Here is a 22,667-nt window from a genome sequence, read left to right on the forward strand (position 1 = left end):
AAAAAAAAAGAAAAAGAAAAGATGAAAATAAAGTGTTTGTAGATGGGGAGGGGAGGAGGGGGGGAAGGGAGGGCAGAGGTAAGGGGAAAAAATAAGAATGAAGACTTGCCATGTAGAGGTACATGATCCCAACAATGAATGTAACTGTACTGTATCCCTAAAATGTACCAATAATCTCAATAAAATTAATAAATTAAAAAAAAAGAGTAAGAAATAAAGTGATACACTACAGAAAAACAAAAACACATAATTATACTTCAAAAATATAACACTAGGGAATTACTTAAAATTTTTTTTTCATTTGCTGTGAGGAACACCTGCATTTAAAAAGCTAGGATGCACAAAAAGAAAAACTTCAGTCATATGAAATAATTTAAAATAATGGAGTTTCACAATAATCATGCAAAACATGTAAAGGGCCTCATGGTAAATGAAAAAAACATCTTTAAAGAGGCCTTTGCTTCTTTAATTGATGCTGATTTAAATGCTTCTATGAATTATTATGTCCCTTTGGAAGAGAATAAATAGAGAGTAACAGGTGACATTCAGAGCTAGAAAAATATGAACTTTGACTTTCTATTTCTTGTTCAAAAAAAGAAAATGGTTAGGGCTACAGATTTAGCTCAGTGACACTGCACCTGCCTGACAAGCAGGAAATCCTGAGTTTGATCCCTGGTCAAAAAGAAAGAAAGAAAGAAAAGGAAGGAAGGAGGGAGAGAGGGAGAGGGAAAAAAGAGGAGAGGAGAGGAGAGGAGAGGAGAGGAGAAGAAGGGATGCTCAGGTTCATATAAAATATATGACAATTGAAAACAGAAAAATATTAAGGATACTGGGCAGCCTTACTCAAAATATTTTAAAGAGAACTCTTTTGGAAGCATTTACCCTTTCGAATCTACAATGAACTTCTTATCTTCTTTCCTATCATGAACTATGTTTTAGTATTTCTATGAAACATTTTTAATGGCATTCAGCTATCCCCATAATACATTCAAATTTACCACGTACAAAGAACTAGAGGTTCCAATAAACCTGTATTCTTTCCTTTTACTTCTATACATACATATATTCAGAAGATTCACCTTGAGTGCTTAACTTGGCATCCTTTTTGGTCAGAGTGAGGATTTACATATAATAATTTGAAATTTGAATCTGTATGTATAGACATGATCAAGAGAAATTATTTGATTACATTTTTGCCTCAAAGAACTTCAAAATTGACTCAATTATATACTCCGTACATGTACTAATACAAATAAAAATTTAAAAACTGGTTTAAAACTTATTTATATGATAATCCAATCAGTCTCCACTCTATTATCAATATTATGTAGCTCACTGATTTACTGATTTATATTCCTCACAGAATGAGATGGGTTTTCATAATGTTTTCTCCAACTACGTCACACTTGTGGAGATTATTATTGTAGAACAAGCCCATTATGAGCGATGGACAATTATATTAACTCAAAATGCAGCTTTAATTAGGGCAGTTGATAGAAAATAATTTTATAGGGGAGGCTGGAGGGGTGACGGGAGGGCAGGGGTATGAGGAAAAAAAGAACCAAAATCTGTCATATAAAGGTACAAGATCCCAATGATGAATGTAACTGTACTGTATACTTAAAAAGTACCAATAAACTCAGCAACATTAAAAAAAAGAAAATAATTTTAGTATAAACTTTTTAATCTTCATATATATGAACATTTGGTCTAAAAATATTTTTGAAAGTGTTCATGGTTAAATTTTGATAATAAAAACAAAGATATTCTATATACAGTTATAGAAAGATGTATTGCTACTATATATATTCCTTACATTAATAGACACTGTATTTCTAATGTACAGTAATAAATAATGAATTACTGCAGTTTTTTTTAAAGTATAAGAAAATGTTACCAATACACAGTATACATAAATGCTAACAGATGAGAAATATCTTTTTATCAGATCTTTTAGATAGGAAGATAAAATAGGAAAATAAACTAGAAGATAAATACTAATTCAGATCTTGCGTAGATCCTTGAAACTATTTCACAAATTTATAGATATATGACAAAGCTCATTAAAAAGTACGACTAGAAAATGTTTCTTTAAGACTCTAAATATTTTAAACAATATTGTTCTAACCATATATAAATACGACTGTCTCAATGGACCACACACATTCAACAGTCAAATTAAAATTAAATCTCTTGGGTGATTTCAACAAAGGTCTGGACCATTCACATAACTCTTCTCCCTGCAATCTGAACCTCTTCCCTGAACTCCAGACCAGTGTATCAAACTGCTTCCTCAACATCTCCTGGATATGCAGCAGAAAGTGATCATGTGCATGAGCTCTCTCTCCAAATATATGCTTCTATTCTTCCTCATTTCAGCAACATGCAAATGAAGTACCATGTTGTACCTGTTGCTCAGGCCCAAAACGCTAGTCATCCCTGACTCTTCCCCTTCTCGTACAGCTCTGACCCAAATGAATTCTATGGCCTCAAGCTTCAAAACACATTCAGAACCTGAACATTACTACACTGGTCTAAGACACCATACCAGTATCTCTCACCTACATTATTCCTGACAGTTCTTCCAGCTTCTAACCTTTCACCTCCTGTTCTATTCTCCACACAGTACTCAGTGACTGGTAAAGGTCGTTCTGCTTAAAACCTTCTACTGGCTTCCCACTTGAGTCAAATAAAAACCGAAGCTCTTAGATTGGCCCACGTGATCCTAATTTGCTTATTACTTTCCCTCTTTTTTACTCTCGCCGGCTATACACATTCTTTCTGAGCCTCAAACACTCCAGGCATGCTGCGCTTCAGAGCCTCCTCATGTGTTGGGTGGCTGGTACATTCTACCCGATACCCACCAGGCATGCTTCCTTCCTTCTTGCTACGGGCAATCCTTCCTTCTCTGGGCAAGAACTAAGCCTTTTCAAAACTGCAAACTAGCTCTAATCCTAATCTTCTTCCTCCTATCCAGACTATAAGTTTTATGCCGAAACAGTTTTTGTCTGTTTTATCTATCTATTGCTGTATCACAGACTCTGAGTAAGGCCCTGCACAAGATAGGTGCTTAAAAATATTTGTGGATTAAATGAACTCCAGAAGTCAGGCGTTAACTAGAGTAATGTTAAGTCAAACTTCTCTAGTTTTTATTCTTTATATTCAATGACATCAGTAGGACCTGCTTGCTCAGTCTGGTTCCAAGAGCAGTTTCAAATTTTGTCTGCATATGAGACTGATCAGCAAGAAACTATGCATGAACTTGAAAACCTTGAATGAATATATTAAAATATACAGAACAACAACCTACAGTTCCCTTTAACAAGGGACACTGGAAAGAGGATTGAATTAGGAGTCAGGAGATTCAACTTATAGAGGAGGTGCTATAATTAAGGCTACAATTTAACCTTGCAAGTCTTAGTTTCTTTATCTGCAAAAGGAAAGCTGTAGATACCTGATTACTATTACTTTACTTCTGTCCGAAAACTAGTTGTCCTGGAAAAAGAAAAAGCACTAATTTTGGCTTTGGTAAACATAGGAAGAGGAACAACATTAGATTTTAAAAAGATCAAGCAATACAGATTTTCATTTGTGAGCAAAAGTGGAAATTCTCTGTGGAAGTAAAATTTTATTTAATTCAAGTAGACAGGTAATGCAGAACAGTAGGCTGGGCTTCACCAGTAGACTTGCTATTAGACAATGTGGAACTGCATGCAAGTCCTGTAAGTTATCTGAGCCTCAGAGACCCCACCTATGTAAAATAAACCAGCGGCTCCCAAATGATGGCCAAAGAACACAAAATTATCACAGATAACCCACCACCTAAAGGTCTGGCTCAGTGGAAGAGTTGTGGCTGAGGACATTTATTTCTTAAGCAATTCATCCAGTACTGATGTGGCTGATTCACAAGCCACATTTTGGGGTTCACGAGCCTGGGCAATCCTCAGTGTCTCAATCATACATGTGACTTTGGGTGGTACTGTGCCTGAATTCCATGTAGTGAAGAATCTGCTTCCCTCGCATGGTACCCAGTCTTTTTGAACTGTGGGCCAGTTCTTATTGTTAAGGCCAGCTAATGTCAAAAACTAAGTCAGAACATGACCCAGGTTTCACTTTCTGAAGGAACTAAGAATTAGTCTGTTTCTACTTTTATGCAAAAGTCTTTGACACATCAAAGACAGACAGTATTTTCCCTTAAGTTTTCTCTGGCTAAAGAGGCGGCTTTATGCATTCACACAAGATTTTGGAAGGTTTCTTAAGCATACTATAAGAAATACAATTTCAAAGTAATAATAAACTCATTGTTTTTTGGAATTATCATGTGCCCTTTCATCTTTTGTTCACTACCAGATAAGATTTAAATAAAATGAAAAGTATGTATGATTCCTAAGTGTTAGCATGAAATTTGGATTTTTCAATACAAATTTTACTTCATTTTAATATAAAAACAAAGTATTTTTCACTGTTTTTTAATGTTTTAAGTGTAACATTTTATCCAAGAACATATGTAGCTTTAATGCAATATGCTTTCATTAAAATAATGTAGAGCTAGGGGTGAGGGATGCGGCTCACTGGTAGAATGCTTGTCTGTCATGTGCAAGATGCTAGGCTTAACCATAAGCACCACAAAAATTATTAATTAATTTAGAAGTTGTAAAACTAATGACATTTATAGAATGTTAAATCTTTTCCACATAATTTATCTTTGATCCTGACATCAATAAATGAACAAGTGTTTCAAACTATGAGCCCCTTTTAAGGCATGAGAAAATAGAGGCCCATAAAGGCTATTTCTTGACTAACAGAGGAAATCAATATTTACAAAGTCTCCATTATACTTTCAAGTATAGCTTTAAGCACATCTTCTACGCGCCCCCCCCACCCCCGCCACAAGTTTTAGAGATAGGGCCTGGCTACGCTGTTCAGGCTGGCCTTGAACTCACTACTATGTACCCTGCGCTGGATTCAAACTTGTGGCAATCCTCCTGCCTCAGCCTTCAGAGTGCTGACATTATAGGTGAGTGCTGCAACTGGCATTTTCTCATCCCTTTTGAAAACTTCTTAGTATTACCTTTGTTTTGTGGAGTATGCAAATGAAGGGACAAGTGGTTACACATCATTAATAAAATTATCCAGTTACAAGAGGCAAAGTCAAAATTGCACTAAGAGCTTTTTCCTCTAGATCACTGTATTTATTCTCTTAGGATGCCTCTGAACATAAATTTCACCTTTAAGATTGTTCATGTCATTAGGTTAAAAATTTCAAGTCACAAACCATATACTAACACCCAAATGACATAAAGAAACCAAACAAATGGCCAACCATCTCCTTTGAAATTAACTATATGAAGTGTCACTCTGGCTCTGAAGAAAAGTAGAATCAATGGCTATGGAAAATTCAAATGTTACAAAATTTGCTTTTTGGTTTTGTCTTTACTTTGCACTTTACTTTGAAGTAGTATTTTGTTTCAATTTCGTTTCATCAAAACCGGTGTACCATTTGTTCTCATTCTATTGCAAACTGAGAGCAGAGTACTTTCTCAGAATAGATGGAGCTGGACCAAAACACTGCTGGTCTCCTTTCCTCAGAAGGAATGGGCAGCGAGGAGACAAGAGCTTCCATTGTGTCTGTCATGCAGCAGAAGAGGCCTCACTGAGGGCCCCGCACACCTGCACAGGCCCTGTGCTCTCCCACAGCCAACTCAGGCCCTGCTTCACGCTGACATTACAGGTCAGGCTTTACTGCCTACAAGTTATGCACTAACATCACAAACTTCCAGGCAAGTGACTCATTTCTAGTTATTTTGCCACCAGCCCTGAAAGGGCAGAAGCAGCATACAACAAAGAGGCCTTGGGTGTGGCAGAGGCAGACATGACACTCAAAAAGATTAAGGCCCTGATCTCCCTGTCACACTGACCTTTCACTGCTACAGATTTGTTTGCTTTACATTATTTATCTGAAAAAAATAAAGTTCTATAACTGCAGGCATAATTTCATGTTATTCTTGAAAACTAAACACAAATTTTCTTCATTACATCTACTTTGTCAAATGAAAAAGTAATCAAATGCTTTGACAGGACAAAGCTGGCCTAACATTCTTCAGCTTATTGAGTCTCTGTAATTTGAAAAAATAAGGTTTTTGTTTGTTTTTGTAGTTTTCATTTAACATCTCTGAATCTTGGATGCATCTAAAAATCTACACAGCCTCAGATTTGATGAAATACAGTAAATAGTAACATTTGATCATTTAAGGAAAGCATGAGCTAGCTAAACAAGTAAAGGTTGTCAAATACTCTCACTATAAATGAAAGTACTAATGCCTCCCAACTGCCAATCAGTATTAGACAGAGCTCCTTAAAATTGGCTAATATCCTACATAGCATACAAAAAATATTCTGGTAGTCTAAAATGGGGGGGGGGGGAGGCGCAAGCCTTACCATATAAATAACCTTACTCTGAACTACCTCTTGACAAGAAATAAACCTTTCCATATGGTAAAATAAGCATGATGGAGGCTGTGCACTATGATGATAAAACCATTAAGAATAGTGTAATTTTCAATCACATTGGTATTTTATTACCAAAAAAAGGTACAAAATCAGTTCTACACTATTCTCAAGTGTCACGTTGCTCACACTTACATGCATGTACCACATGACCATACACATCCACAGCCCCATCTCCCTGAGCAGGATGATGATAATTTTTAATACTCCTTTACAAATGCCTGAGTTTCATTTTCATCTCTTACTGATGAACAAATTTCTTTTTTACAAAGATGAGACAAAATAAAAACTTCAGGATTCTGAGTTCATGCCTAAAAATTAATTAAAAATTGTACAAAATACCATGAACCTGGGTAAAAGAATGAAGAGGGAGCAGAGGGAAAGGATAGGAACAATCCTTGAGGAAGAGATAAGCCAACAAATGACTATGAAAACAAAACATTTTGTTATCGGAGTGATTCATAACATTTTAATAATAATAAAACCTGGCTTTCATTTCTCTAACCCAGAGGTTCTTGACCTTACTACCACTTGACATTTTGGGCTGGATAAATCCTTGCTCTTTGCACTGCCTCCCCCATTAGCTGTGGCAATGTCCTACCTGGCCCCCTTGGCTGCAACACCCAAAAGTGCCCTGAGACAGGCAAAAAGCCAAGCCCAGATGAGAACTAGGCTCTTGTGCTTTGGTTACACCTCCCACCCCAAATCTTCCTAGTGTTTTAAAATCACCTGAAGGGTAGAAATTTTAAAACTCCACTTAAAAGCAACATTGGCTCTAATGAATTTTTCAGCTACAGAAGAAAAGAAGAGCCATTTACTTTGTTTTTGCCTATTTAAAATATTAGAATTTATATAAGGTAGTATCTTCTAAAAATCTGAAATACCAAATAAAGTCAAATAAACACCATTTTTCAACTATTATTTCCTTATGCATTTATTACATATTCAACCACTCCAGCAGCCAGAGGTAGTGAAATATATTCATTTTACATTAGGATAGTAGTTAACAGATCAAATATCTTCATTTGACTTAATTTTTACTTATTTTTTATAAAGAATAAATAAGCAAGTGCGTATTCTATGCCACTATTTTGTTAAACACTGATTTATATGCATTATTTCACAGGAAGTAGAAATAAATCAATTTAATAACACTAAATTAATTTATAAAATAAATAGTATTCAAGGTTTGGATGCAACCAGTCTTTATAGTGTATGTTGAAATAATTTAAACACTACAAAATATAGTACTTGGAATGTGAGTACACTAAGCAATACACAAAAACATAGTTATGGTGAGAGGAAACTGCATCAATTCTACTAGGGCAGTAGTAAAGGGTAAGTTACTTCAGTGACTAATTAGGGGAGTTCTTAAATTAATCTTAAGAGTCTAATTTACAATCAATGCAGTTTAGAAAACGAGTAATTCCACAGTTGAGAAATGCAAACATACATGAAAAAAAGAAGAAAGCTCTTATTTAATAAGCAGTAGAAAATGCAAATGCATACTTATACAAAATAAGCACTGGACTTTCTTAATTATCACACTGTAAAATGAGCTCTCCCCCTTCCCTTTTATTGGTACTGGGGATCGAACTCAGGACCTTGCACTTGCAAAGCAGATGGCAGAACCACTGAACTAAATCCCCAGCCCTAGCTCGCTTATTTTTTTAACAGCATAACATCTCTTTATGGAGATGTAGAAGATCTAGCAGTTGGAAGTGTACACTTCAGTGGTTCCCAGCACTCTCAGACAAAGAGACCCTGTACTTATTTGCGGTCACTCACAATCCTCCCATCCCTCACTGCCTGGCAACCACTAGACTACTTTGTGTCTCTGAAGATTTGCCTGTTCTGGGCAATTCATATAAACAAAATAAACAGAATGGATATGGGGACTTGATTCTTTCACACAGCATAATACTTTCAAGGTTCATTTATGGTGTAACATGTAAGAGCACTTCAATCTTTTTTATGGCTGAATAATCCCTTCTTTTTTGTGACGATTAAGGGAAGCCCTTTGAGTAGTGTGTTTACATAAGTTACCTGAAACATTTTCAGCCATTCCTGGAGGCCTGTAGGTGGCTGGACAGATGTTATCCGGCGTCGCTGTTGCCCTTGGCCATTGGCTGCTCTTAGGTCCCCAAAAGTTGTTGGTGTTGCTGAACATGGTACAAGCCCAGTGGTACTACCAAAAAAAAAAAAAAAAAGAAGAATAGAAGCAAAGACAGATATTAAGTATAAATTCTGATTTAATATAAGAAGAATGATGACCTGGCATATTTCAAACATCAATCCATTTATTCTTTTATTTGCTTATTCCCAGAGAGGAAGGGTACATAAAACCTACTTTGCTATTCTTAGAGTAAATTTCCTCCCTCCTACACAACCACCTGTTATTATTTCAGCAATCCGAAGCGCAACTCAATGACAGAATCTCTGGCAAAACTGCAAGTCACTGATAGATACAAGTAATATTAAAATAATTCGTGGGGTCTGGGGTGTTGCTCTGTAGTGAAGCATGTGCTCAAAATGCATGTGACAATGAATAAAATCTCTATCACAGAAGAAAATATTTCCTCAGAACATGCAGGTCTACTTCTAGGGTCTTCAGTGACATAACTAAATAAAAACTTAAATTTTCTTTATAAAAAGGAATGTGAGAGCAATGATTTTTAAAAATTCATATCTAAAAATAATACATTAAAATATTTTGGATATCACTAGTCATTCCTTAAATCTGCCTTAAGGCAAAATTATTTATACCTATTGCTCTCCAATATTTTACTGTTATTTAAATCTTAGTCTTGAGTATCTGGCAGGAATCAGTCTTGATTAAAAATGTAGTTATTCAGAATAGCTATCAAGAACTTATATGCAAAATTAAGTAAAATGAGATCATCTAAACAGTCTTATCCAATAATTCAAACTTTGAAGCAACTAAACATTATAAAATCTGAGCTTAAAATTCTGCAACCAGTAAAATGGAGTAAGACTATATGATCTAGTTCTAAAATTGTCTAGCACATCTCAAAATAACTATAAGTAGAAATAGTCATAACTATGTTATTAATGTATTAAACTTTACTTTCTAATTTCTGTATCCTACTTATTTATTGATTGATTGGTAATGGGGATTGAACTCGGGCCCTTGTGCTTGTGAGGCAGGTGCCAGAACCAAAGAGCTAAATCCTCAGCCCTAAAATATCTAAATAAGGTAAATATGAAGCATCTCTACTTCAGAGATGGTACAAAAAGATGTAGTTAATGTTAAATTTGTAAAATAACTCTCAATTCATTGATTTGATAATAAATTGGTTTAAATTCCAAGAATATAAAATTATATTATAATAGAGCATCATGCTCTGATAAAAGTACTAATGAAGTAACCCCTCCAAATTTTTCTATCCAATGTATTGCAATTTTTTGTTTAAAAATGTAACTCAATTAGTACATTCTATAGAAAAATCTTCATACCTGTTCCCTTCCAATCTTTTAACATCTATACATTTGGGATAATCTCTAACATTCAACAATCAAATTTATCCTTTTTTCTTTCAAATTCAAAGGTATGTTCAAATTTCTTTTTCTTAAAAAATAAGATGGAATGTGTGCTAAAACTTAAAATTTTCGAGGAAAAATGTAGAATCAGTTTCATCCTATTAGATGTTAAACTGTCAAAAACAATCACAAAAATATTATATACATTAGTAACTGACAAAACCTCCAAAAAGACATAGAAATAAATCTACCATTGAGTCTAATTTTGCTTTAGTAAGATTATACATTAAAAGGCCTTCTCAATATAAAAAGTGAACAACAAAAGACACATTTTATCAAAATGTATTTTGTAATAAAAATTCAACAATTTTTATAAGCTGCCTTAAAAACAACTGAACAGTTTAATAACTCTGTCCTGGTATTAGCTATATTTATAGAGACCAAAATAATGTTTTGATTGGAATCTATCCATTTAAAAAATAGCATTAGCAGATAATTTAACATTGAACTCAACTTTCCCATCCAAGAATACTTTATCAAAGCTAGAAGGAAAAAGCAAAATGAAGTGAATGGTTTTCCTTGTCTCTCTATCCCTCCACACCCTCTGGTGGAAGTGCCAAAACAGTAAAATTGTCAAGAGAGAAAGAAGGGGACGGTTAACATGAGAAATAGCACACAGAAAAGCAGTACCTGACTAGCTGGAAGATAGCTTTATTTTTCTCTTTTGTATCAGCTCTGTAGTTTTTTGCACAGAAAATTATCTATTATGATTTTAAAAATTTTACCTAATAGCATGTGAAATATTATCCTCAGTGGAATGATTATGAACTGTTTTCTCTTTTTAAAAAGAGATGAATCAGTAACAACGTTCAATTTTTTAAATCCTGATGTTTGAGAAATGTTAATCTACATCTTATAGAATAAAAGTAATTTTAAATCAAAATACTTGGAGAAAAAAGATGATAAACATGAAATTCCTTAGGGTCTCTACTGCCAACTTTCAATCAGTTAGTTGAGGTGACAATTATACAAAAAACAAAAAAATAAAAAAGACCCAAAAAGCTCTTAAGATACTTTTTATCATTTAAATTTTAAAATACAGCATTCCAAATGATGTGCAAAGCCATTTTTAATTGGCGCGGCTATAGATACTGTGCCTAAGTCAGCCTAATTAGCGTTGTGAGTGGGAAAAGTTTCATACCAGTGTAAAATCCAAAAATGATGGACTGAAGCAGGAAACAAGACTACAATTGTATTTAGTTGTTATGGAAACTATTCCACTGGGGTAAAAATGTATGTGTTAAAAGCATAAGATCTAGGAAGCCAATTGTAGAATTTCTAATACATTAATTTCATGAAATAAGATTGAGTTAGTAATTGTGAGGTTTATTTCACTGCTAATAAATTTTCTTTAATTTTGCATATAATATCCTCCCTAGAAGAGCTGTTGCTATAGTAACAACACATATTTGCTCATATTCATATTTTATGGTTTACTTTATGGAATTCCTTAAAAGTTGTGAGTTTTAAAATTTTGTTCACAAGAGAACTTCTGCTTGTGTCTTACTTTAATACAGTAGTACAAAATACAAGCTACAGTGGTAGTCCTCCTTCCTATTTAAAATGATGTACTTCTCAATTTTTACTAATCTCAAGTATGTAAACAATATACTGTACTAGTAAATTACCATCCTAGGAGAACAAACTGAAAGCAATGCTTCCAGAATTACCAAATCTAAAATCATGGGAGCCACAAGAGAATCAATCATTACACTGCATATTACCTTGTATATTCTGAGACCTTGCATGGTTTCTTTCCCAGAGAAAAGGAGCGGACCTCAGAACCATGGTCCAACTTTCTTTTCATCTACAAGGTAAAGCAAATAAGATATGTTTAAATAAAAAATCACCTGTTCAACTAACAGATCCTGAGTTAGCACTGTAATATTTTTTTAAATTCTTAAATTTTCATGTGCCTGTAATGGTAATTAGGTAATTAATCTAGGAAAGAATTGTTTCACAGTTTCTTCTATTTATTTTACTTTTACTCTTAACCAATTGAAAAGGTAAATTTATCCTACAAACTATTTTGTTCAGATAGTTTGTAGTGATGGAAAAATTGACAATAACCACATATGTTCCATGAGTAATATACATTTTTATGTTTTCCATTTTAATAGCCAGCATAAGGAAAGAAAATCTCATCATGTTCATTTATACAGAAAAAAAATAATTAACATGCTTTCTCACAAATCTTCATTTTTCTTCAAAATTACATTTTAAGAAAGGTAACAATGTATCAGAAATAAGAATGGAAGTAACTAACTGAATTCTGCATACCTATATTACTATAAAAGGGTAAAGAGGGTAATGTAAGTAAAATAAGCTTGGACGCCGATTATAGCAAAGCATAAAGTAGTTAATATGGGCAATACAGACAGTAAAAAGTAAATCCACAGAAAGAGATCTGGGAACAGCATGATAAAGCTGAAGGAAAAAAGTCATCAATTGCTATACACACACATAGCACAGTTCTACTGACAGACCCTCTGGACAAAATATTCTAACTTGAAACAAAAACAAAAACAAAATTTGAGAATGAATAATGCCTCTTTACAAGATATAGCAAGCATTTCCATCTGTAGGTATTTCATTATGCTGTGTTACACTATAAATGTATTCAAAACTGCATTTTGTCAAAGCCAATACTGAAATATTTATTTTTATATTTCATTATCAATTAACTGATATAATTTTACTATATTTATTTTAAAAGTAGAAAATAAGAACTGACAAAACCCAGCTTTCTCTATTTCAACAATATTTTTCAGATTTGCATTCAGAAATTAATGACTATGTAGTACTGCAAGTTATGGGGTGTGATAAATAGCTATCCTCACTTTTATAGTAAGGTGAAAACCCTTATTTTACAGCAGCCTCATTTTCCTACCCATGGCCTCACATGGGAACACCATAACACAGCATGATACAATACAAGTACTAAAGAGAACTGACAAGAGACTCTAATATCTTTTTGAACGTGGTTTTTACCAACATGAAGAAAGTTTCCTACCTAATACAGGATGCTCTTACATTAGTGGGTGGAGGTGAGGGTACAACAAGCTCATCCACAATTTATACCTCAGCTCATAAAATAGCTACTGGAAAAAAACAGAATTAGTCTGGTTTCTTTCCTTCAGAAGTTTCTGTTCTGTACTAATCATTACATTTTAAAGTGATCCCTCTCAAAAACCATTAATTTCTTTCTCTACATAATTTTATTAAAAGCTAAACATAAATTTATTATAAAAGCTGTAATATATAGGTGGCCACGTGCTTCCACGTGTATAATTTATAACACACATATCTGCAAATAAATCCTATCGTGAAAGTCAGTAGAGATGATCTTACAATCAAGTTCTGGGATAACTTTCACAGATTATTTTTGTAATTATTATAAGAAACTTTGATATTCATTCTAATTAAGTTGGCAATCAGAACTTCCCAGGATATCTTATAAATACATTGCTGCAAATGCCATTTGCCATTAAAAGCAAACTTTATTTCCTTCTTAGAAATCCTCCAATGAATAAATATGCCCAAAATATATATTATGAAAAACACTGAGGACTTTATTTTAAATTATTTTATAAAATAAAGCGTCTTCTGAAATCTTTTAAATATTGTACCATTTAGTAAAGATCCTGACTTTAGAACCAAAAATGAATCCTGCAATTTTGAGGGGCACAGAAAGTAAACATAATTTCTTTAAAAATAAATCCCCAAATTCTAGTGACTCTGTACTTTAAGAGCCAACTAATGAAAAAAAGAAAAACAAATATAAGGTACAGAAAAATTGAAGGCAAATGCTTCACTGAGAGCCAACTAAGGATAGAGTATTTCCAGGTCAGCGTTTAACAGAGCCACATTTCTAAAGTCTGAATATATTTTTAGTGAAAAATTCTGATTAAAATATACATTTTATTTTAAATTTAAAGCTTCCCCCAGCTCAGGCTGTCTCTCCATTATTTGCTTACATTCATGAAATAAAACAGAATACCAGACATCCAGCCACCCACCAAAATTAGAGGATACTGCAGCCATCTCTGATGATACAGATTTTCCTTCTCAGGCAGGCACACACAATCACACAGCACAGGAAGAAAACAGATTACTTACTTTGTAAAAAATCATTTTTAATGTGCCGTAGAAACCCATATTTTCTGTATTTTTCCCCTTCAGTGATTCTGAGCCCCCGTGTGTCCGGCTGCTTGGCAGTCTCTGACAATATAAACCTTTTTCAGGTAGGTATGTCACAGATTCTAATGTGGACATGCTCAGGCACGTCAGAAAAGGAAGATTAGGGAGCAGAACCGGCAACAAAACTCCACAGTAAAGGCAAATGCAGCTCAGTAGCAAACCGCTTCTTGGGACACACATACATACATGCAGCTTGACTGAGAACTCGAGGGAATAATGAGAGAGAACCGGGAAGATTATTGGAGGAGACTCTGCCCTGTCAAAGCCTTGACTGAACAGATTCCTCCCTCAGCAGCAGAGGGATCAGATTACATCTTCCCTTGAACACAGAATGGTGCAGTCCAGGATTCAGCAATGCAGACTGCACATCAATTATATGGTGATCCGCTCCAGGGAACCCGTAAGCACACAGCGCACCGAACAGAGGGAGACGTGGGCAGCAGGGACCGCCCCCACACAGCAGCCCCTCTCCCCCCCTCCAAACTTTCAGGAGATTATTTTTGTATTTTGTGAAACCGGCATTTTTATGCAGTTTTAAATAGCAAGCAACATTTCCACAAATAAGTCCTTCCGGAAACATTTTGAAAATGAAATATATTTTCATACAGTCCCCACCCACCCACACCCACCACAAACAGGCGAAGTGGACTATTTTCATTAAGTGTCACCCTACTGGAGTCCTGGCATAGGCCGGTCAGATTTCTCAAGTCACTTGGGTGGTATAAAATGGGCAATCCCAAAGGGAGAGATTAAATATTATTCTCTGGGGGAACTGAAGATAAAGTGAACCAGTTTGGAGCACACAGCATTTGCAGAAACTACGTAATATATAGTTCAAACTGCACATCTCATATCAAGATTTGATGAAATATCTCCTAGGCTTTTCCATTTCATTCTTTAAAAATAGTTTTCAGGAAAATTGCCACAAACTTCATTGATTCTTCACTATCACAGGACTATCTTTTTACTAAGTGTAAAAAATTGGTCTGAAAGGCTATCTTCTCTAAAAGGAACAAAAGCTGTGCTCACAAGTTTTACTCTTGTTTGTGAATTTAATCTTGAGCGGAGAGGAGGCACTGGACTCCTACTTCCTAAGGTACTTCGACAAGGTATATTGCTTATCATTAAAAAGGTATTTTACATACAGCTAAGGTGACAATTTACCTGATGGCAACATTTTTCTTAGGATAAATATTTACAAATCTAGATATTTCATCTTCAACTTGCTATATATACTAGCTTTGGAGGTAATTATAAGATTCCTTGTACTACTACAAAAGGCCCATTATTAAGGATCTAGTTAATTAACTCCTACCCTCCCTTATTAACATTCTTTATTACAAGTAAACTATAAGGCTATAGTTATTTAAGATATTTAGAAAGTTACTTTAGAAAAAAAAGAAAAAGAAATACTATTTAGACTTACTACATCCTAAAACTCTCTGCTATGGTGGCAAATAGCTTTCTTTAGTAAAGTAATTTCAAATACTGCATAAAGTAGTATCATGTTTTTAAAAAAATAAATGTTTACCTTTATAACTAAGACATTAAACTACTGTAGTGTCTTTTACTTTAAAATACAAATGAAAATAAGATAATATAAAACTTTATGAAGATGTACATCCTGGATCTTCTCCTGGAAATTATACTGTACTGTCTACTATCTTTTTAAAACCCTATTAACTCAAATTATTTCCTCAGAAACAATATATACTGTAACTCAGCAAAGTGAGCTTGCTAAATAATCAATTAGCTCACATCAAAGCTAACTTCTTTTTAAACTGAAATATCTTATTTTCAGTGAAAAAAATTGTCAAGTACAATGTAAAACCCTTTATTAGACATGCTGGAACACCCACTGTTTAGAAAAAAAATAAAGAAAAAAAAAAGGATGCCTTTTCCTCTAGAATTTATCAGTGGTAACTAGCTTCTCAAAGACCAGTGGCATACTATTTATTTAATAGTATATACGTTGGCTTCAACTGAAATCATGTCCTATCTACGCAGAACACAGAGCACCTTTACTGAAGTCTCAAAACTTAGGATATTTAAAGAAAAAAAATATTTCTTGGTTTTTTTATATTCAAAGTAATGTTTCTGTGGTTGTCCTACTTAGGGCTATAAAGTTACACAAAAACCTGTTCCCCACACATGTTTACATACAGGCATGTATATTCATGTTTTATTTTTAAACAGGTAAGCTGTTTACATTTGTCAAAAATCAAAATCATATACAAAAAAAGTATACACTAAGAAAGTCTTGTATTAACACATATCCTCCATCTACCATGGTTTCCACTTGGGAACAATTTTCATTAACTGTTTGTCTCTTATGTGAGAAATGTATATAGTTATAATTTCATTAGTAAAGACCTTGGTTTTTGAAGTATTTCAATAATTCTCCCTCATATCTTGTTTACTATATTAACTGTGAATTAAAAATTTGCCAAGTAAAACTAGTCAATCTAGCTTCTGATTAGATTTCAAAGTATTAGAGTAAAAATAAAAATAATTATTTTCATCATTGAGGTACTATCAATGAAAATAACAATCTATTGTTGCCATTCGAATATATAAATGAACAATGTAAAAGAAATGATTCTCACAGTCCTGTTTCTGGCAGTCTTCACTGAAAATACAGATATTTAAACTTTATTCAGATTTTAATATTACAAGAAGTCTTTTGCATGCATCTAAATCCCTCTCTCTTACCCCTATGGTAGACAGAGACATTTTAACCTTAGGTCTATCTATAATATATATTAGGTAACTTTATTTAAAAACTAAGTGTTTTATACCATATGCAACAATGTTTAGTAGTAGTAAGTTCACTGAAAATATCCACTACTCACCCATTATAGCTAATACTTACTTTGTCACCCAAATTTTTAAATTTGTTTCCAATCAATTAAATATATTTTCATTACACTCAACCAAATCCCCATAAAACTGCAGCGAGGCAACACTTTTTCCATACTATAAAAGATGACTTCTTGTGTTGACTGACATGTAAACATTATTGAAAATGTGTTAGCTAGGGAAATGCCCACCAGTAAGTCCTGGAATAGAGTTTATCTGCCAACTCAAGCCCAGTGTTCACTCATCACACCTTCACTGAACTAGGTATTTAAAACCGGGGGACAGTAGAAACTTGAGAGGAGAAATTATACAAAGACATGATGATGCTTTCTGCCATGGAGTGGTTAGCCTCTAGGACACAAGAGTAAAACAATGAACTCATGAGCTACTAGTACCACAGAAATGGCTTTTTCTGATCAAATGGCTGGCAAGTTTGGGTTATGGGTAGAAAGAAAAATTAATTACATATAAATAGTGAGAAAAATATAGTGAATCATGTCATTTTAGAGAAGTATGTATACACAGTATCAAAACAAAGTAATTAATGAAGTACTTCTGCTTACCTTGACTCTCAGACATTATTTTTATCTTATATTTATAAAGATCTATTACTATACTATACTATACTATACATAGCTCAATGTCATTAGTATTACTTATTGTTTTGGTACCAGGGATCGAACTTGGGTCCTTGCACTTGCAAGGCAGGTGCCGGAACCACTGAGCTAAATCCCTGACCTCATTATTTTTATACATCTTCCTTTCCTACCATCTATTCCAGAAGGCTCACATCCTACTTAATTGTAGGGCACCCCCCAAAAAAATGTACCCAACGTCTTTTTAGCCATTACAAGACAATAATAGCAGTCACAGCATTATTTAATAAGTACAACATATGTTAATAAGTACATATATTAAAGCATAGATATATATTGTACTTAGCTTTCGTATTATAGTCAGTTGATACTAGGAATATTATTGAGTCTTTTCATTATCTTGCTGGCATTTAAAACACAAGTTTCCATTTTATAATAAGAACAGATTTTATAAAAATAACAAGATATATGTTTATACTCCTGTGTCAGTTAGTTAATCATTATCAGGACAAAACTCCTTATTCTGGAAAAGAACAGGAAGCCATCTACCACAGTTAGCTGTCTTGCCCTGAGCTCAGAATTTAGATTAGAGTCAGTTCAAAATTTCAACATCAAAGAAAGGAATGTCAAGCATGTTGAGGCTGAGGCAAACTTTAAGAAACTTAACTAACTCACTGTCATTAACATCCTGGGATATGAGTGCTTATTAAAAGGCCCATAACTAAAACTGGCAAGTTAATAATCCTGCTCTATTACAGTTTTCATCAATTAAAATAATACGTACATTTCTAGTACCCACATTTTCACCAATGCAAGTAAGTGAAAACATTGATCAATAAGGTACTTCCTACATTCATTCATTTATTCATTCATTCATTTACCCATTAAGAATTTTAACCACTACGTGGTTTATCTAGGAAATACTCAATCCTTATATCTCATGCTTCAAACCCAACTATCAGCAAGCATCCTGAATTTATAACTAAAAGTTTAAATTTCTCATAGTAATATTTCCAATACTCAGGAGTGGAGTAAATTAACACAGGGAGAATAAAATCAATTTTCCTTTGTAAGGCCTAGAACCCAATTCACCCTTGGACTTTCTTTGCCACAAACCATATTTACTCAGGGTATTTGTGATGGTCACATATATTTATCTGATTTAAGAGAAATTATTGATAGGTGTGGTATATCAATCTTTTATTTTCATTTCAAGGACTTTAAAATTCTGGAAATTCCTAAAGTAGCTATTACTTGTGAAAAATTACCGAACAAGAGCTAAAGGCTAAGAAGTAAAACAAACTGTCAAAGGGGATTGGGGGATTCACTGAATCAATAAAAGTACCTGAACAGGAGGAAGTTAGTGGTCCTGAAAGTCATCGTATTCTTCTCTATGGTGGGGGGATACATAACAGTTTCGGAATCAGAGAAATCTGGGTTTAAACACAAGCTTTGCCATTATTAGAGTGTCACTTCTGTCAGTTGCTGGACCTTTATGAGCTCCGCTTTTATCTTGTTTGTAAAACGGTAATGGTAATACCCCCAAGTCACGGGGAGGACAGAGTAAATGTCCAGTGTGTAATAAAAAACGGTAGCCCAGATTAACAGGAGAGGAAAATGGGTAGAGAGTTAAGTGTCTTAAATAGCCAACTATATTCTAATGTTCTCTGGTCCTCAAGTTCAATACATCTTAATAATTTAAGATATATGGCTGGTCAAGTTGAGCTAATACAAAAATTAGACATTGTTAAAGAAGAAAAAATGTGTGACAGTATACTATGCACATAATAATGATGTATGCAATCTACAACTAAATCATAGAATAAATATTTATTTAGGTCATGTCTTAGTCACTTTCTTCCTTGCTGGGATAAAATATCTGGCACCCACAACTTAAGGGAGAAATTTATCTTTGCTCAAATTCCAGCCCACAGTCAGCTGGCTTCCAGGTAGAATGCTGTGGCAGAGGGGCATGGTGGACGAGACCCGCTTATATAGGCCAGACAGGAAGCAGAAAGTAAAGAGAAGAGCAAGGGAAGGAGAAGAACCCTTCCAGAATATGTCTTCAGACACCTGCCTCTTCCAACCAGACCCACTTTCAAACAGTGAGTCAGCTATAAGCCCCATAATCCAATCACCTTCTAAAAATCCTGCCTATAAGGGCATAAGACTCTTAGGGGACATCTAGGTATGAACCATAACAGGTCCAAAAAACATGCTTTATTGCATGTGGGAAATCTGAAGCAAATGACAATGGGGAAAAGGTGACCAAGTGAGAAAAACATTTAAAATCAATCAATTAAAAAATAATCACTTGTTATATCCCAATCTCTGAAAAAGCTACTGAGAACAGAAACATGGCAATACTCTTTCTCTCTCAAGATACTAAAAATTCATCCAGCAAGACAAGATAGTAACAGACAACAATATTGGACTACATATCAATTGTCAAATTGGGTGGCTTAAGTAAAAAAGACTATGGAGAAATTATTTTAGAAGTCTGTAGGATTTCATAAAAGATATACTCCGACTTTAAAAGATAAAGTTTAGTAGGCATTGAAGAGGAGACAAAATTGCCAACTATGGGCTTGGCATATATGTAGAAGTGATACCATTATTACAGGATTAATAACACCTAAAGACTTCTAGGACCAGGAGTCACTAATCTTATAAGGTTTCTTATGGGATAAATGTGTTGCTGTAGCAACTCCAATTTGTAATACCACAGGTAAAATGTTGAACTTATTAGTAATGGTTTCTTCTAAAGTGCTTCCTGCCATGATTCATCTTTCCATTTTAAAGATCAACATGTCTATCTACACAAAGAGCATTTTATTGACAGAGTATGAAGACTGCTGACTTTTTACTTTAGGTTCAAATATTGAATAAGAAGATATACTTCTGTTTTGACAAACACACCACAAAGCATACACACATATAAAGGAAGCTAAATACTTTGATAAAGTGGAGGAATGGTGCAGGCAGATTTCTGAAACATTCATTAAAATCTTACAATCCTGGAAAAACTTGGAAAGACAGTGAAAACTGTAACTCAGGGAAGTAGGCAAAGACATAATCCATTCTGACCAAACAGTGGCCAAAAGGACTTCTGCTATTCAAAAATACACAACTTCACTTGAAAATTCTCTACACCTGCCTATCCTCCATCCCCAGATGAAAAGCATCCTCAGAAGCTACAGAAACTGCTCAATGCATACAGAACTTGGGGAAAGCCTACTGGAAACTTGGAGGTGTGTGGGAGTCAACAGTGGTCCCTTGGAGGGAGGCTGGGTAAATACATGAAAATGTTAACAGTGATCATCTATGGCTTCATAAGAGATCTCCTCTCTCTTCTCTTACCAGTCAACAAACACGTTTAACCTTTGGAGCCCTACTATGTGCTAGCAACTGTCCTAGGTACTGGGTGGAAGGTGATGAGATGAGGGTCTCCACAACCTCATACTGTACATTCTGGGGGAGAAGATATAATAAGTAAGGTAATAAATGAGCCAAATAATTTCATCAGTGCTATGTTCAAACAGAGAACTAAAACAGGGCACTGTGAAGGAAGTCAGTAATTAGGATAATAGAGAAGTGGGGCTAATTTTGAATGGCATCACTCAGGAAACAACTTTTAACCCAAAAGGTTATGGTCAAGCCCAGGATGAGCAAGAATGTAGCACATGTAGCTAAGGTGAAGTGACTGGTAAAAGATAAAGTCAGAGAGGTAAATACAGGTCAGATCATGCAGGGTCTTGCAGAACATGGTCAAGAGTTTGGAAGTGCAATGTGAAGTCATTAAAAGAGTTCTAAACAGGAGTAATTTAACCTAACACAACTCTGTATAATCTTTGACAATATTTTAATGTACTTATCAATTTACTTACTTTGATTTTATTGTGGTACTGGAAATTGGAACTCAGGACCTCCACACCGCGCTACATCCTCAATCCATTTTGGGGGGAGGGTACCAGGGATTGAACTCAGGTCTCTGAACTTGCGAGGCAGGTGGCAGAACCACTGAGCTAAATCCCCAGCCCCCTCAATCCATTTCTGTATGTTTTATTTTGAGACAGGCTCTCACTAAGTTGCCAAGGCTGGGCTCAAACAGGCACGCACCACTGTGATCTGTCCATATTCTTTATATTCTCAAAAATATATGTAAAATTGAAAGCCACTCACAAAGTAATTTGTACCTAGTGAAATTAGAGATACAGACAAAAAGTACATAATAGTATTTGAGCTCTTTTTAACTCTGTAATTCATATAGCAATTACTCCCTCATTTCTCTCTTACTTGCTATTTCAAACCTGCCTCTCAAACTCAGCACCTATCCTCAAGATTTTCTACACTCAGGAGAAAGAGAACTGAGCAGGAAGTAACCCTCATTTACTGTGTACCTGGGGTTAAGCCCCATTCTCAGCTCTTTATAGCCAGTAACTCAATTCTATGAGAAGCAGCTACCATATCGTATGTCTATCTCCTTTGCTCTTCTTTCTTAGTTGATTTTTTCCCCAACATGATAATTTACTCTTTGATAAAGAAGATAGGGCTCAGATTTCTAGACTGTCAGTGCATCTGCCTACCTTATTTTAGCCAATGTCTGCTACAACAAAAGGTGTGGTCATCCTTAGTTAGTGGAGCACAAAAGATACCACAAAAGCTGTTTCTCTGTGACCTTACAAGAATCTACAACAGAATCACAGGATCTCAAAGTTGGAAAAGCCTTCAAACAAAATTTAAGCCTATCTGTAGGTACAACCTCACCAGCAGGCAGTCACCTAAGTCGCCTTAACTTTACATTTATTCATTATTCTCCACAGTTCTTGTATTAGTTGATTTATCAACTTAACTATTTTGTTCAATTGACAATTTGGCTGGCAGATATATAAAGTTCAGATTCAAACTTATTGAATTTTTTTTTTTTTTTTTTTTTAGACAGGG

General features: G+C 34.5%; 1 protein-coding gene across 6 annotated transcripts in view; it reads right to left on the reverse strand.

Moving 5' to 3' along the window:
* The window catches only part of Fbxw7 (F-box and WD repeat domain containing 7), a 173,095-nt gene that overhangs the window by 16,653 nt on the left and 133,775 nt on the right, over positions 1-22,667 (reverse strand). For 5 of the 6 annotated variants that reach the window (XM_010627917.3, XM_010627918.3, XM_010627916.3 and 2 more), the window contains 2 exons: positions 11,793-11,875; positions 8,554-8,695 (listed from right to left, as the gene is read on the reverse strand). In XM_010627917.3, coding sequence (XP_010626219.1) covers positions 8,554-8,695; positions 11,793-11,875 — 225 coding nt within the window. Of the gene's footprint in view, positions 1-8,553; positions 8,696-11,792; positions 11,876-14,187; positions 14,656-22,667 lie in introns of those variants that run through there. The other variant, XM_010627920.3, reaches the window with a different exon arrangement.

This window comes from Fukomys damarensis, unplaced genomic scaffold (genome assembly GCF_012274545.1).
Source record: "Fukomys damarensis isolate Sample0158 unplaced genomic scaffold, DMR_v1.0_HiC HiC_scaffold_38, whole genome shotgun sequence".
Lineage (NCBI taxonomy): Eukaryota > Metazoa > Chordata > Mammalia > Rodentia > Bathyergidae > Fukomys > Fukomys damarensis.